General features: G+C 43.4%; 1 protein-coding gene across 7 annotated transcripts in view; it reads right to left on the bottom strand.

Moving 5' to 3' along the window:
- The window catches only part of sdsl (serine dehydratase-like), a 41,164-nt gene that overhangs the window by 12,738 nt on the left and 12,251 nt on the right, over positions 1 to 16,175 (bottom strand). For all 7 annotated transcript variants that reach the window (XM_080208399.1, XM_080208400.1, XM_080208396.1 and 4 more), the window contains 2 exons: positions 14,069 to 14,208; positions 4,369 to 4,457 (listed from right to left, as the gene is read on the bottom strand). In XM_080208399.1, the coding sequence (XP_080064525.1) occupies positions 4,369 to 4,457; positions 14,069 to 14,208 (229 nt within the window). The remainder of the gene's footprint in view (positions 1 to 4,368; positions 4,458 to 14,068; positions 14,209 to 16,175) is intronic.

Genomic DNA, 16,175 nt, shown 5'->3' with positions numbered 1-16,175 from the left:
TTCATTCACGGGAGGTGGATGTCACTGGCCAGGCCAGTGTTTATAGCTCATCTCCCTTTGCCCTTGGTTCAGAGGGTATTTAAGAGTCAATCACATTGCTGTGGATCTGAAGTCACATGTAGGCCAGGCCAGGTTAGGATGGCAGATTTCCTTCCCTTAGCGAACCAGTTGCGTTTTTGTGACAATCGACAATGGATTCATGGGGTGGAATTTCATCGGCACATCTGCCCGAGGTTCATACAATCCCGCCCTAGGCTAACAGAGAATGCCATTCTCCAAGCCTCGCCTGCCCCCTGAATTGGGGCGGGTGTGCCAGTAAAATTCCAACCATGGGGCTCATTAGACTTTCAATTCCAGATTTTTTAACAAATTAATTCAAATTCTACCATGGTGGGATTTCAGTCCCCAAAGCAATGCCTGGGTCTCTGGGTTATAAGTCTAGCAACAATACCACGAAGCCACCATCTCCCCCATGAGAGCCAACAGTTGGTTCATTATCCTCTTGAATGACTTACGAGGGATACTCTTAATCTGTAACTATTAATATCGGTTGTCCAATCTAAAATGCATCACAGCCAATGACAGTCTGGCCACAAAGCTATCTTCCATCCATCTAGATAGGCTACAATGTGGGTATGGGGATGGTGTTATAAGGTGTGACCCTCCCTGTCATTACCTCATTCATTACCACCTGAAACAGAGCTCCAGCACCTGTCTGCAGATTCATATCTGCATCAGGGATTTTCCCATGGTTCAGTTTTGTCTGTGACTTTTTCGATCCCCTTGCCCTTAAACTTTGTGAATCAACTGAGACATCCTGTAAGTCTTTTCAATGGCTTTCAGAGGTTTTGTTGCTCACTGAAGCAGGGTTGAGATTACCTAACTTAAATGACTTAGGACAGTTGTAGCTGAACAGAGACTGTTCAATCCAACTGGCCTGGACCCAAACCACAACCCAGAGTTAAATGGACTGTATAACTGGCTGCTCCACCCACCTCCTCCAGGGCATTTCTGACCTAAACAACATTCTGGTGCCAGCCTGGCATGAAGAAGACAAGACTCGCACCTTGGTACACATGACATAAAGATATTAGCACCTATATTACAACACAAGCTGGTAAAATCCAGGAATGATGTGGAGATGCCGGCGTTGAACTGGGGTAAACACAGTAAGAAGTCTCACAACACCAGGTTAAAGTCCAACCAGTTTATTTGATAGTAATCCCACAAGCTTTCAGAAACGCTGTTCCTTCGTCAGGTGTGTGGAAGATTCTGATCAGAGAAAGGCATATAAAGGTTAGCTGCAAAGACTTGCATTCTAATCAGTATTCTGTAAACTGTGTGTGTCTTTATGTGCCTTTCTCTGATCAGAACCTTCCACCCACCTGACGAAGGAACACAGTTTCTGAAAGCTTGTGGGATTACTATCAAATAAACTGGTTGGACTTAAACCTGGTGTTGTGAGACTTCTTACTGTAAAATCCAGGAATATCAGAATTTCAAAATTGAAAACTTGTCAATTCAATTAACAAATGTTCTTCTAATCTTTAAATTTAAAATTATCATACCAACTTCAGTGTGCAAACTTTTGGTTGAACTCAAATTTTTGGAATTAACACTGAAAAGTCTTTAGCTGTAGTTTAGCTGTAGCGTGGCACGGTGATTAGCATCGCTGCCTCATAGCACCGGAGACCAAGGTTCAATTCTGGCTGTGGAAAACTTCCGTGTGGAGTTTGCACGTCCTCCCCATGTCTGCGTGGGTTTCCTCTAGGCACTCTGGTTACCTCCCAAAGACTAAAGACGTGTAGGCTAGGTGGCTTGGCCATGCTAAATTGCCCCTTAGGTTAGATACAGTAGGGAAAGGTGTGATGTTATAGGGATGGGATGGGGGAGAGAGCCTGGGCAAGATAGTCTGTCAGGCAGTCGGTGCAGACTCAATGGGCCGAATGGCCTCTTCTGCACTATAGGGATTCTATGATTCTAGCTTCTCTGCATTCATGAGTAGAGAATGAAATGGTGAAAGAACACTTGTGAATCAGAACAGGTGTTTGGTGCCAAACGCACAGATGTGCCACCCAGTAGGTTTTCTAAGGAAGATCAGCAATAACAAGTATTAAATCAGGTGAGCTGGCTGTCACGCTGGGTGTAAGAATAATTAAGAAAGGAGGGGTCTCAATTAGGTTGAATTTGTCATGTTTACTTAGGAGTCTACATGGCTGCAATTCAACGGCGGAGCAGACTGTGGTAGTAATTGATCAAACCCTGAATGGAAAGAGAAGTTAATGGACTGCAGTCAGTTTATGTATGGCCATCGATCATCAATGGTGTTTGTCTTTACTGGGTGAGTAAGCAAATACTGGAGACCAAGATCTGCCAAGTGGATGATTGATTACATCAAGCAGCAGGAGTTGCAGCAGGGCACCTTACACAGCACAATAATATCGTGAGAAACATTAGGAGAAACCAATATGTACAGATCCCTTGCTGAAATCACAGCTGTGTCATTTTGCAGCCAAGTACACCAAATGGGATTCAAAGTGTTCCCTTGCTTTAAGCATCTAACTTTCAAGTAAGAAGTCCAGGAATTAACTAACCTGCAGGATTAGTAGTGACCAACATGACAGATCATAAATCCACCAATTTTATTTTTAGCGTTGTTATGTTCGAGGTGCTTAAAAAGCACTATTTACACCCAGCAGCTTATTTGGAAAAATAAAACTATCAACCTTTAAAGTGGACTTTCACTCTGGATTCCCTGGCACCACTTAAACGAGAGGCGGGGAGGGGGTGAAGCAATGTTGTAACCGGCCACCAAAGTCACATTGCGCTCCACACTGTGCAACACAGTGGTTAGCACTGCTGCCTCACAGCGCCAGGAACCCCAGTTCAATTCCGGCCTCGGATCACTGTCTCTGTGTAGTTTGCACGTTCCCCCTGTGTCTGTTTCCTCCGGGTGCTATGGTTTCCTTCTACAGATGTGCAGGTTAGGTGGATTGGCCATACTAAATTGACCCTTAGTGGGGCAGGGGGGGAAGGCCGGGAATACAGCTATCAGGGTAAATATGTGGGGTTAAGGGGATACAGCCTTGTTGGAATTGTTGTCGGTGTAAGCTCAATAGGCCAAATGACCTCCTCTGAACTGTAGGGATTCTAGCAAATAATTCTCCTTCACATTATAATAACCAGATAGTGCTTATTGCAGACATATAGCTCCTCTTCCAAAACATACACTATACAGGATATCACATTCACAGTAACTTCATTGCGGTGTTAATGTAAGCCTACTTGTGACTAATAAGTAAACTTTATTAAAATCATATTAGTTACATACAAACCAGTCTTAATTTAGGACCTTAAACAATTTGAATTGCATAGACAAATTAGCCTCTTTTCTTTGTGCTAATCCATATATGTCTACCATATAGTGGTAAACACCCTGCCCATGGATGAGTGCTATGCCGCAACTTGATATGGTGTCATCTGAGTTGACGTGTAATCTGTTAATCACACACAAAATTTAAATGGGCTGGAAATAAAATAGAACATTTATGACACGGAGCAGTAATAAACAGTATCATTTCCTATCTAAGATTATGATTGTGTGTCACTCCTTGTGGTCCATTCCTGCCACTTCCTGTAACCAATTCTCAATTAAGTGTCTCTCCCTTTATAACATTCTGACAGTGTCACTCCCTGTAACTAACTCTTGACCATATATGTTACTCTGGTTATCAACAGCTTGCTTAAGTCTCGGTTAACATACAGAGCCCAGTTTTAGTCTCTCCGCTTGATGGGGAGATCGAGATTTTGCCAAAGAGGGCCACAAAAATAATTCCCAGGATAATAATCAAATGGGCTCAGAAGGTGTGAACTGCATACTCGAGAAAAGAACAGACTGAGAGGCAATTTGACTGTAAATGAATTCTGACTGTGCTTAATTCCTTTTAAATGCCTCATGACTATGTGTCACTCATTGTAACTCCAGACATTATTCATAACAATTTGTGTCACTCTCTCCATAGACAATTTTTTACTACGTTTCTATCACCATGTAAGATTTCTTGCAATGTAACACTCATTGCATTTGATATAACATTTCTGACACTATCAATCATATCTAAACTTTCCAAAATACTCAGTAACAAGGATTTAAAACTGACAAAATTAACGTGTGTATCTTTAATTTCAGGATTAGAAAAATGTTGTCAGATCCACAATTGCAGGTACATTTTCTTTAGTAGCTGTTGAACTATTTTGGTATCGTGTAATTTAAGAGGACAATATAAAGAAATGAACTAATAATATCTTGATATCTGCCATCATCATTTTTTATCAATGAATTGACTCGGATATTTTGATGAATCTTACCAGATCAATGGGTGGTTGAAGGGAGAAACATACACCCAGTTGTCATTTTCAGCTAGTTTTAACGCTTGCTCATTAGCATCATCCCAAACCTAGCAAAACATTTTGAGAAGATTCATTAGTTTTATTTAAGAAATCTCTATCGTCACATCCTGCTTTAGTCAAAGTAGTAGCAATGTTTGCTCCTTGTCTGGACCATTCTACATGGTAGAATGCACAGCTCCAGGGTGTCAAAGGAAGTTGGGAGAAAACAGTCTCAAAAGAGAGGCAAATATTTGGATGTCACACTCAAACGTTTGAACAGTTGAGCTTCAAAGCAATTATTTTTTATCAAGCACTCTTCAAGGGTAAAGAATTGAACTTATAAATGAAATGATAAGGAAACCAGTTGAACTACCTGCTGGTTCAGCTATTTTACATGGTATGGAATTGTACAATGCAAATCAATAAGATGTTCAAGTCCCATAATTGCATTCATGGTCCTCATGCTAAGGAGTGGGAATGATGCGACTCAGCTAGACCTCTTGCTCAGAAGATTCAGTGAGCTTGGGTTGAGGTACTTTGAGATATTTTGATAGTTTAATGTATTATTATCCAATGAGACTTGACATTGGTTAGACCAGGATCAATTCTGAGGTCACATACCAACCAACTCAAGAACAGCTTCTTCCCTGCTGCAATCAGACTTTTGAAAGGTCCTACCTTTTATTAAGCTGATCTTTCTCTATATCCCAGCTATGACTGTAACCCTACATTCCACACCCTCTCCTTTCCTTTTCTATGAATGGTATGCTTTGTCTGTAAAGCACGCAAGAAACAATACTTTTCACTTTTCATGTGATAGTAATAAATCAAATCAAATCAAGTCAGTTGCCATATTCTCTAATCAACCAACCTGCCTACACATACTGTCCAGGCTAAAAACAAACGGCAGTACACATTAAGAGAAAAATAAACAGCTACTGACACATTGAAGGCATGAATTAAATCTCAGGCCCTTGAAAGTTTACATCCATATAGTTCCCTTATCAGTCAATGTTGTTACAGTTTCAATTGTCCTTCTGTAATTCATTGCCAAACATATCTTTTCCTGAATGATTTGCTTGCTTTACAACATTCATGTTATAACATTTTTGTTGTGCTTCAATAAGAAAGTAATTTACTCCTAGAAAGAATGTGCATTTATATAACATCCTTCACAGCCATTCATCATTCAAATGATTTAATCCCACAAAATTATGGACAATGAGGTCAATTCACCTTTGGCTAGCTTTGCATCACCAGCTAGCTATTCCTTGCAGAATGTATCAGAAATACACAATCAAGGCTATGGTCCTAACCCAATCTTGAACTTCAAACAGCAAATTCGAGTGATAGAGTATTAGAGGTTTACAGCCATGGAAACAGGCCCTTCGGCCTGACTTGTCCATGCCACCCTTTTTTTAAACCCCTAAGTAGTCCCAATTGCCCTCAATAGAGTTATAACATAGGTTATTGTTAGCGTAATGCTTTTTCCATTAATGGCACTAGGCCCTTGGATTAAAATGTCATTGCCCTCACAGGAATGGCAAAGTGTTTGCAAACCATGCAAATACTTTTCACTTATTTACATGTAATCATTCATTTCCCTAAAGCTTCCACAGATTTATAAAAAGCTTTGTATTGTCGGTGACAGCACAAAGTTAATCAAGGAGCAGGCTCTCTCCTTCAATAGTGACTAGCAACTAAGAGTGCAAGTTGAACTTTCTTACCCAGTGTTAGCACATTCCAGAAAGGTTAATTATCGCACTGAAAATCTTCAAAACATTCCCTGCAATTAATTACTTTTGAGCTACAGTGACAACTGTCATTCTGTTATCATGAACACCACAATCAGCATTTTACACAGATAGTTAACTTATCAATGCCCCATCAGCATCTCAAGAAAAACAATGGCCAGAAATTTACGACTATTCATGCCAGCGGGAATTTCCCATCCTACTGCAGTGAACGGAGATTGCCAAAATCTCCAATTTCACTGCAGTGGGAGCGAGGTGTGCATGGGCAGTAAGATTGCACCCAATAGTTTTTTTTACTGGGATAGAAGGTTCTCCAGGTGAACCAACAAGAGGGGTTGAAAGGCAGAAGTGAATAGTGTTAGAACCAATTGTTTTCACTGATCATTAGTTTCCACTTGCTGAAGAGGGTGGCACAGTGGTTAGCACTGCTGCCTCACTGCGCCAGGGACCTGGGTCCAATTCTGGCCTCAGGTCACTGTCGGTGTGGAGTTTGCACATTCTCTCCATATCTGCCTGGGTTTCCTCTAGGTGCTCCGGTTTCCTCCCACACTCCAGAGGTGTGCGGGTTCAGTTGGTTGGCTAGGCTAAATTGCTCCTTTGTGTCGGGGGATTAGAAGGGTAAATATGTGGGGTTACGGGAATAGGGCTTGGTGGGATTGTGGTTGGAGAAGGCTTGATGGGCCAAATTGCTTTCTTCTGCACTGTAGGGATTCTATGATTCTAGGAGGACAAAAAAGGGTTCATAAATATAAAATAGTCATTAATAAATTCCATAGAAAATTCAGGAGAAACATCTTTACCCAGAGAGTGATTAGAATACAGAACTCACTATTGATGTTATTGGTATAGATGCATTTAAAAAGGAATTCGTAATCAACATGAGGGCAAAAGGAGTAGAATGAAATGTGAGGATTAGAGGAAGGAGTTTGGGAAGCAGTTTGTATGGAGCACAACCTGCAGCATGGATCAGATGGGTTGAACGGCCTATGTCTGTGCTGTATATTCAATGTAAATGGATGGTTGTATACAAACTGGAGGCAGAAAGGCCTCAAGCTGTGTTAATGGTTTCTGAGAATCACATTTGGGGCTGATTTCATTTAGGTTTTTCTCTTCAACAAGTTATATAAAGCAAATAACCTGTTAAAATGTGGCTTTAAAAATAACTTTCCTCAAAACTACTTCCTGGAATATGAGACACGTGGAGATTATTTTTGTCTAGGCTAGTTTTGAAATATGTTTCCTGGTGTGAATGCAGTAAATGGCTTGGTTAACCACTCCTGTCACTGGACAGGTGGGACTGCCTGTTTTTGGAAATAACAAATGGGATAGAAGTGATAATGAACTCTATCTGATTAAAATAAATTACACTGAGATTCATATATTTAGCTTTTACTGCACCGTAGTGCTGTGATTTATGATGTTATTGGTCTAATTGTGTTTGAGACAGAGCCCAATTATTTTCGGTAACCTAGCAGGCTTCAGTTTGTTGAGAGCTAAGGTCCCTTCCTTAATGTTAAGTAAGAAAATTGAGTGTCCATACAATCTATGTTGGAGCAGTCAACACCCATGAGGCAATATGGAAAAATTGTTATTAATACTCAATAAAGCAAAATAAATTGCCCCTCCCCTCAAAATTCCATCATAGAATCCCTACAGTGCAAAAGAAGGCCATTTAGCCCATCGAGCCTGCCTGCATCGACAACAATCCCATCAGGCCCTATCCCAGTAATCCCATATTTACCATGACAATAAGGGATAATTTAGTATGGCCAATCAACTTAACCTGGAAACCAGAGCATGCAGAGGAAACCCACACAGATATGGGGAGAACATGCAAACTCCACACACAGTCACCAAGCCCGGAACCGAACCTGGGTTCCTGAGTACTGAGACGCAGCAGTGCTAACCCCACTGCACCACCGTGCTGACCACACTTGCCATCAAGTGCAACTGAGAGCAGAAACATTCCCCACTCTTTTCCTGGAAACAAGGCGTTTGTCTACATTAAATGTGCTGAATAGTTGTGCTGCGTGAGGAGATTAAGATGGGAACACTAAGTCACCGAAGTTGGAAAGCTGTGAATTCAAATCTCACTCAAGTGCACCACTAAGGAAATTTTTTTTCCTCAATTTATTCGTTCACGGGATCGTTGGCTGGGCCAACATTTATTGCCCAACCCTGAGGGCATTTAAGAGTCAACCACATTGCTGTGTGTCTGGAGTTACATCTAGGCCGGACCAATGGTCTGGCAGACTTTCCTTCCCTAAAGAACATTAGTGAACCAGGTGGGTTGTTACAACAATCGACAATGGTTTCACGGTCATCATTAAGACTACGTAATGTCAGATTTTTACTGAATTCACCAACTGCCATGGCAGCAAGGGCTTTTCTCATTGCAGATTTTCAAGCTTGGATTGGAGGATGCCGAATGGGAATGAGGTCAGGTTCAACTTTGATGTCCGCAAGGAAGGTAAATACTGATGAACACTTGCCAGATTCATGTACAACCAAACAACTGCTGGGTCAGCAGAACAAGAAGCTGTTAACTGTCGTGCAACTGGAACCCAGCAGAAGCAACAAGCTTTAAGAAAGGTGGGGAAGAATGTCAGCGCATGCACTTTAACTGGCACCTTTGCCAACCATTCAGCTTTTTCTGAAGCAGGTCTAGGTTGCAAATCCTGGTGAGTCGAATTATTCTCACTCAACAAACCAACTAAACATTGCCCTCTCCCTAGACTGTCCATCCAAATTGAGGCGGCACGGTGGCACAGTGCTTAGCACTGCTGCCTCACAGCGCCAGGGCCCCGAGTTCAATTACGGCCTTGGGTCACTGTTGTGTAGAGTATGTACGTTCTCCCCACGTCTGCATGGGTTTCCCCCAGGTGCTCCGGTTTCCTCCCACACTCCAAAGATGTGCAGGTTAGGTGGATTGGCCACACAGTAAATATCCCTTAGGGTCCCAAGAAGTGTGGGTTAGGAGGTTTAGTGGGATAAATACGTGGGGCTACGGGGAAAGGATCTGGGTAAGATGATCTGTCAGAGAGTTGGTGCAGACTTGGTGGGCCGAACAGCCTGCTTCTGCACTGTAGGGATTCTATGAGACTGGAGTGCCTTATGAATAATGGAATGCATGGGCAGATTCCAGCTATGCAAAGGCAATTAATCAATTGTTCAATGGCCTCTTCAGCTCTTAGAATCATGAAGGAAATGGCTTCCTGCCTCGGAGATGGTTGCCAGAATTCTATGGAATTGGAGCAGGTGAGGGGCGGACGATGGAAATATCCATTGGTCTCGGGCAGGAATTTCCGGTCTCACTCGAGTTAGGCCATAAAATCCCAGAATGGCTCAGGAACAAGTGGATTCTTCGTCCCTTCTTAAACATGGTCATGGCACAGATAAATAAAGCTCTAACAGGTGAGCTTTGTTCCCCACTGCTCTCCATTCCCCCAAATTTTTATCATGTAGAAGTTTTACAGACGAAACCCATGATTGTCAATAATAACGTGTAGCCAAAATGATTGCTTCTAACACTCCAAAAATACTCATCCTACATGCAACGCAAGTTACATTTAGTCCATGATTTATTGCATCTTGTAATGCTGTCATTACTTAGGATATAATTCACTTGCAACTAAATGTGCCAGTTTGCAAATAAATGAGAAGGTCGTTATGCAAATAAGGTTCATTGTCATGGAAATTAGGTGCATTGAAATGTAAATATGTGGCCTGTCGTGTTGGTCTGAACATGCAAAGTGGTGATACAAACCACAGCAGGGAGAAAAGCCACAGATGGTTGTGCTTTTGGAACTGGAAGGAGACACAGTGAAAGGGTTAAATCTTGACCGTGAACTGAAACTCGAATCAGCAGAAGCCACCAATGTATCTGCTTCATGGCACTGCTGCTAAAGTCAGTGGCAGCGCAGGAGATTAAATGAGGTGGAGTAACCACTTCCAGTGGCACTGAGCACAAGGTCAAAGAGGAAGGAAGGTCAAAAGGGCAGCTTGGCTGAGAGGCTTGCAATTGGAAAGACAGCAGAACTGCAGCAGCAAGGCACCTTGATACATGTATTCAGGCCACTCGTGAAATTTCGTACTCCATGGGTGAAATTTCCCGTCCCGCCTGCCACAGGGGAGGCGAGGGATGGAAAGGTCTGTTGACCTCAGGCGGGAATCTCAGGCCTTAGGGCGAGCACAGACAGAAAATCCCACCGTACAGGCCTTCCCAATCCATCGGACCATCATTCCGGTAACCAGGAATGACGGTCAAAGTTGTGATTTGTGAATTATGTAGTACCAGGAATACAGAAGCAATTCCAAACTAATATTATTTGACCATGATTGACATCTGTGCATTTTGATAAAAGCCAAGTATGCGGGTGCTGGAGATCTGACATGAAAACAGAGGGAAGAATTTTATGGCCCTGTTGTGGTAGCGGCCAGGCTATAAAATATGGCGAGCTGTTCAAAACTCCATTGACTTCGGAGGAAATGAAAAATTCTGCCGGGGCTGTAAAACATCTATCCAAGAAGTGCTGGAAAAGCTTAGCAGGTTTGGCAGCAAAGGTTCTGAAGAAGAGTCATGCTGGACGTGGAATGTTAACTCTCAATGTTTCTCTCTCCAAAGATGCTGCTGAGTTTTTCCAGCACTTTCTGTTTTTATTTGTGTATTTTGGATGCGTGAATGTAGATCTGTTGATGTTTTCCTAAAGGTGTTTTAACTTTATAAAACTAGAGATGATATATTGGGGTGGAGTTGCCGATCTTCGCATATAGCATACATGAAGTAACAAACTGTGAGCAACTGGCCCAAGATTGTGCAATGCACATTTGGGGCATTTGCCACACAGGGACCCATCATTAAACACTATTGAATTTTTTCTTATTTTGCCACCCATTTGGCCCTTAATGCTAACAATTATATTCAGAATAGAATAGAAAGAACAGAATCTCTACAGTGCAGGAGGAGGCCATTCAGTCCATCCAGTCTGCACCGACAACAATCCCACACAGGCCCCATCCCCATAAGCCCACGTATTCACCTTGTTAATCCCTCTGACACTAAGGAGCAATTTTAGCATGGCCAATCCACCTAACCCACACATCTTTGGACTGTGGGAGGAAACTGGATCACTCAGAGGAAACCCACGCAGTCATGGGGAGAATGTCACCCAGGCAGGAATTGAACCCAGGAACCTGGGGCTGTGAGTCAGCAGTGCTAATCACTGTGCCACCATGCCATCCCAAACGTAAGTGATGGTTTCTATCTGCTGTCATTGAATGCATTTCCAATTTGGAGGGAAATATTTCAAAAGTCCAACCCTGGATTAAACAGCTTGGCTCGAGGTGATGTCCCATTCTTGCCCTCATTTGCACTGTCCCCACCTCCCACCCACCCCCTCCCTCCCCTCCCATACAATCTGGCCTATCCTGATGACCTGCAGATCTGCTTATTAACCCAGACAGCACTGGGGTGTCACAAAAACCTCTACTCACTGCTCTCGCAGCTAATGTGCTAACAATGACAGAAAACAGCCAAAATCAAGGCAGACAGGGATTCTGCCTCCTCCACCGAGGCAGGCCTTAAGCCAATTCCTTACTAAATAGGCAAGCTATTTGAAACCATTTCAAACACAATGGCAAACAGATGGACAGTGACAACTCAGTACTGTGTCCTCGCGGGCAATACTAAAAATAAATTGAAGCAAATGAAGGAGTGACAGTCGCTATGTTCTTGTTTGTTTTGAGAAGGCTTTTTTCTGTTTGTTGACACTTGCCCCGTGTCCATTCCTATCTAAGTGTCATTTTTTTTTGTCACTCATTTTCATTCTACTGTCACAGTTCTCATTCACACAGCATTCTTCGTGTCTGATATCTGGGGAATAGAAACTGCACATGGTTAATAACAGCCTCAACCAGGCAAAAACTTTGAGTGACATGTAAGGTTCATTCAGTTCAATGAGCCGAAAAATTCAAAGTTAACCAAATGGATAGGCAAAGACAGAGGAAGCCAATGACTACAGTGGGCTGGGCCCCCGTCAACCAATGCTGAGCAGAGCCTGAATTGGAATTGTGACTAACAGCAGGTCTCAGCAGATTTAACAGCAGACTCATTGAATCCAAAGCTGGGTGTCTCAAGCCACTAACTTTCAAGTGCTTTTGAAATGTCTCAGAGTGCTGGCACAGCTGTTAAGCTAAACTACCAAGAGCAACGTATGGAACAAAACAAATACAACACCGTTTGTTCCAATATCCACAGAGAATTAGAACATTACACATTCACTTCATTCATCTTTCAGTTAGTTACTTTTACATTCAAATATTCTGAAGTGCTCTTATTACTAGGAAAACAAAGGGTGGAGGGTCACACTTGGAGATATTTTCATGAATACACAATCTACTTCACTCAGCCAAATACTTTTCAAGCTCATCAAGGGGTGGGACAGCTATTCCTCCCCACCAGGTTTGCTCCAGATCTGACACAGTATGACCGACTGCAGCTCTGGTATGAAACTCCGCACACACATCGCTTCCTGGCCTTTTGACTAAGTCAGATCAAGTCCAAGATTGGGCACAATGCTGTATCTTGTTGACTTGGAAGTTAGCACTGCTGCTTCACAGCACCAAGGACCTGGGTTCAATCCCCGGGCTTGGGGTCATTGTCAGGAGTCTGCACATTCTCCCTGTGTCTGCATGGGTTTCCTCCAAGTGCTCCGGTTTTCTCCCACAGTCTGAAGATGTGCTGGTTAGGTGCATTGGCCATGCTAAATTCTCCCTCAGTGTACCTGAACAGGCGCTGGAGTGTGGCAACTAGGGGATTTTCACAGTAGCTTCATTGTGATGTTGATGTAAGCCTTATTGCGGCTAATAAACTTCCAACTTTCAATCTTGTTTTTCTTTCTTGTGGGAACTATGGCCAGAATTCTCCGTAAAATGTCTGACAACACCAGGTTTAAGTCCAACCGATTCGGAGACTTTTTACTGTGTTTACCCCAGTCCAACGCCGGCACATCCACATCGGAATTCTCCAACCATTCATACCAGCGGGATTCTTTCCTGCTGGCGACGCACCAAAACCATGGGTTTCCCAGTGGGTGGCTTCAGTGGGAATTCCCACTGACAGCGGTGGGACCAGAGGACCTGACCTTACACTTACATAACATCTTTCACATGCTCAGGACAAATACTCTAAAATGCTTTCCAGCCAATGAATAATTTTTACAGTGTTGTCCTGATTATAAAGTAGGAAACATGGCAAGCAATGTGCAAGCTCCCACATACAGCCGTGAGATACTGATTGAGAGATAAATGTTAGCCAGGACACTGAGGATAACTCTCCTGAGTTTCTTTGAAATGTGCTCTGGGATCTTTTCAGTCCACCTGAGAGAATGGGTTTAGCATCTCACCTGACAGTCAGTATTTCTGACAGTGTAGCACTCCCTCAGCACTGCACTGAAGTGTCAGCCTTGACGTTTGTGCTCAAGTCCTGAAGTTGAAATTGAACCCATAGCCTTCAGATGCCATGGCAAGAGTGCCCATAACTGAGCCATGCCCAACACAGCAGCATTACGCCATGTACAATGTTTACACACCATTCCAATGTTGTGAATCCAATCGATTGGAACTAAAACAGCTTCTCCAAGGTGCCTCACCGTACCCCCAACACCCATCCCCACACCCCTCCACCAACCCACCCACACCACCCACACACTCCTCCACCAAGTCACCCACACACCCCTCCACCAACCCACCCATACCACCACACACACACACCCACCCACCATCCACACCACTCACTCATACCACCCACTCCCCCGCCACCACCCCACCTCCCACACCACCCATACCCACCCACATCATAACTGCCGTCAGCAAGGTCCCTCAATTGGATGGAGCGTCACGGATTGTTCTGACAATGGTGTACATACCTTCCCAACCACTTCCACACAGGCTCCGTAATCTCTCAATTTCTGGACAGTAAATGCTGGTGTGCTGCTGGGAACCAGAATGGTGGCGGGAATCTGGAGCTTCTGAGCAGCAAAGGCAGCAGCCAGACCTGCGTTCCCTCCTGTAAGATCAAAAAAACCTCCAGCTATTAGAACAAGACGGGCAACTGAGGGATTTCTTCATGACAGTACATTTTCACTTCTAATGTGTAGAGTTCAAACAGGCTTTTGACTATAAACTATCCTCACTGAAGCTCAACAAATCAGTAGGATGTGCCCATTATGGGAAAAAGGTGATTTGGATTCCCTTATGGTTACCATACAGACCAAGTCTGAAATCCACCACAACCCTCTTGCCCTTTTCCATATGTTTGGCTAGCTGGAACGAGGCTAAAATGACCCCAGATGATAGGAGTAGCTTCAAGCTCCCTTCTGCAACACACAATATCCTGACTTGGAATTATGTCGTTTCCACCTCTTTATCATTGTCATCTCTGGTATTTCTTATCCAAGAACATCATGGGAGCAATATTCCCAGGGGAGTACAGCAGCTCAGAGCAGCACAGTGGTTAGCCTTGCTGCCTCACAGTGCTAGGAACCTGGGCTCAATTCCTGGCTTGGTTCTCCCAGTGTCTGGGTGGGCTGGGTTTCCTCCGGAGGCTCCAGTTTCCTCACACAGTCTGAGACGTGCTGGTTAGGTGAACTGGCCTTGCAAAATTCTCCCCCAGTGAATCTGCAGGCGCTGGAGTGCAACAGCTAGGAGATTTTCACAGTAACTTCATTGCAGTGTTAATGTAAGCCTACTTGTGACATTAATAAACAAACTTAAACGTACAACATTTTCAGGGAAACTAAAGATGCAGCAGCAGCAGCACTCATAAACAAGTTTCAGAAAAATGGCTATTGTTCACTTCTATCATATTACATACACTGTGGTCCAGCAAGAGTCAGTACCTTCAAGAGAGGAAAGAAAATTGTCACCATCTCTTAAAAGAATCAGCAGTTTTCTTGCAACTGGTATGAACTTTGCACTCCTTCCCATATTTTTGTTAAATAAACTATTAAAAACTATTAACTATAAAAAAGGTTATTCTATTCTGTGAAATCATGGCATGGTGGCACTGTGGTTGGCTCTGCTGCCTCACAGCGCCAGGGATCTGCATTCAATTCCAGCCTTGGGTCACTGTCTGTGTGGAGTTTGCACACTCTCCCTGTATCTGCGTGGGTTTCCTTCGGGTGCTCCAGTTTCTTTCCACAGTCCAAAGATGTGCAGGTTAGTTGACTGGCCATGCTAAATTGCCCCTTAGTGTCAGGGGATTAGTAGGCTAACTATGTGGGGTTATGGGATTGCAGTCAGTGCAGACTCAATGAGCTGAATGGTCTCATTCTCCACCATTATCCATCCAGGATAGGATATTCTACTGCTCACCACTATCTCTTCAAGGACAATTGGAATGGACAATAAATGCTGGCCCAGTCAGCAACGCTCACATCCTGTGAATGAATAAAGAAGTGAATCATGCATTGACCAGACACTGGCTTTGGGAACACTGGGATGTAAGTCGGGTGTGGAGGTTGAAAACCAAATATATAACAAGAAAATAGAAGAGAATCTAGTTCCAGTTAACAGGCACTGAAAAAAGTCAGAGAGGAACTGACACTGCTCTTAACATAAGAGTTAAGTAGGGAAGTAAGATATAAGGTGGTCACAATTGCTGGAATTCTACCGCCTCCACCCGCCATCGGAATTGGAGTGGGCAAGGGGTGAACAACGGGAAGTTCTGTTGACTTCGGACAGGAAGTTCTGGTCGCGGGCCGAGCAAGGCTGTAAATTCTCGCCCAAAGAGTCTGCAAAAGGATATAGACTGGCTTAACAGATGGGCAAAAACTGGCAGATGGAATGTAGTGACTGGATTTCTCCGGCCGTTCATACCAGCGGGATTCTCTGGTTCCGCTGCAGTGAATAGAGATTTGGCTGAATGCCAAATTCCCCATCCTTGCTTACAGGCAGGATGAATGGCCAGAGAATTCCAGCCAGTGTTTGCGAATGTGAGATAATTCACTCTAGTCGGAAGAATCAAAAATCAGA

Source organism: Carcharhinus amblyrhynchos, chromosome 20 (genome assembly GCF_965287045.1).
Source record: "Carcharhinus amblyrhynchos chromosome 20, sCarAmb.v2.hapA, whole genome shotgun sequence".
In the NCBI taxonomy this organism is placed as follows: Eukaryota; Metazoa; Chordata; class Chondrichthyes; order Carcharhiniformes; family Carcharhinidae; genus Carcharhinus; species Carcharhinus amblyrhynchos.
The sequence above is the reverse complement of the archived record's forward strand: the minus strand, read 5'-3'. Positions and strand labels throughout refer to the sequence as shown.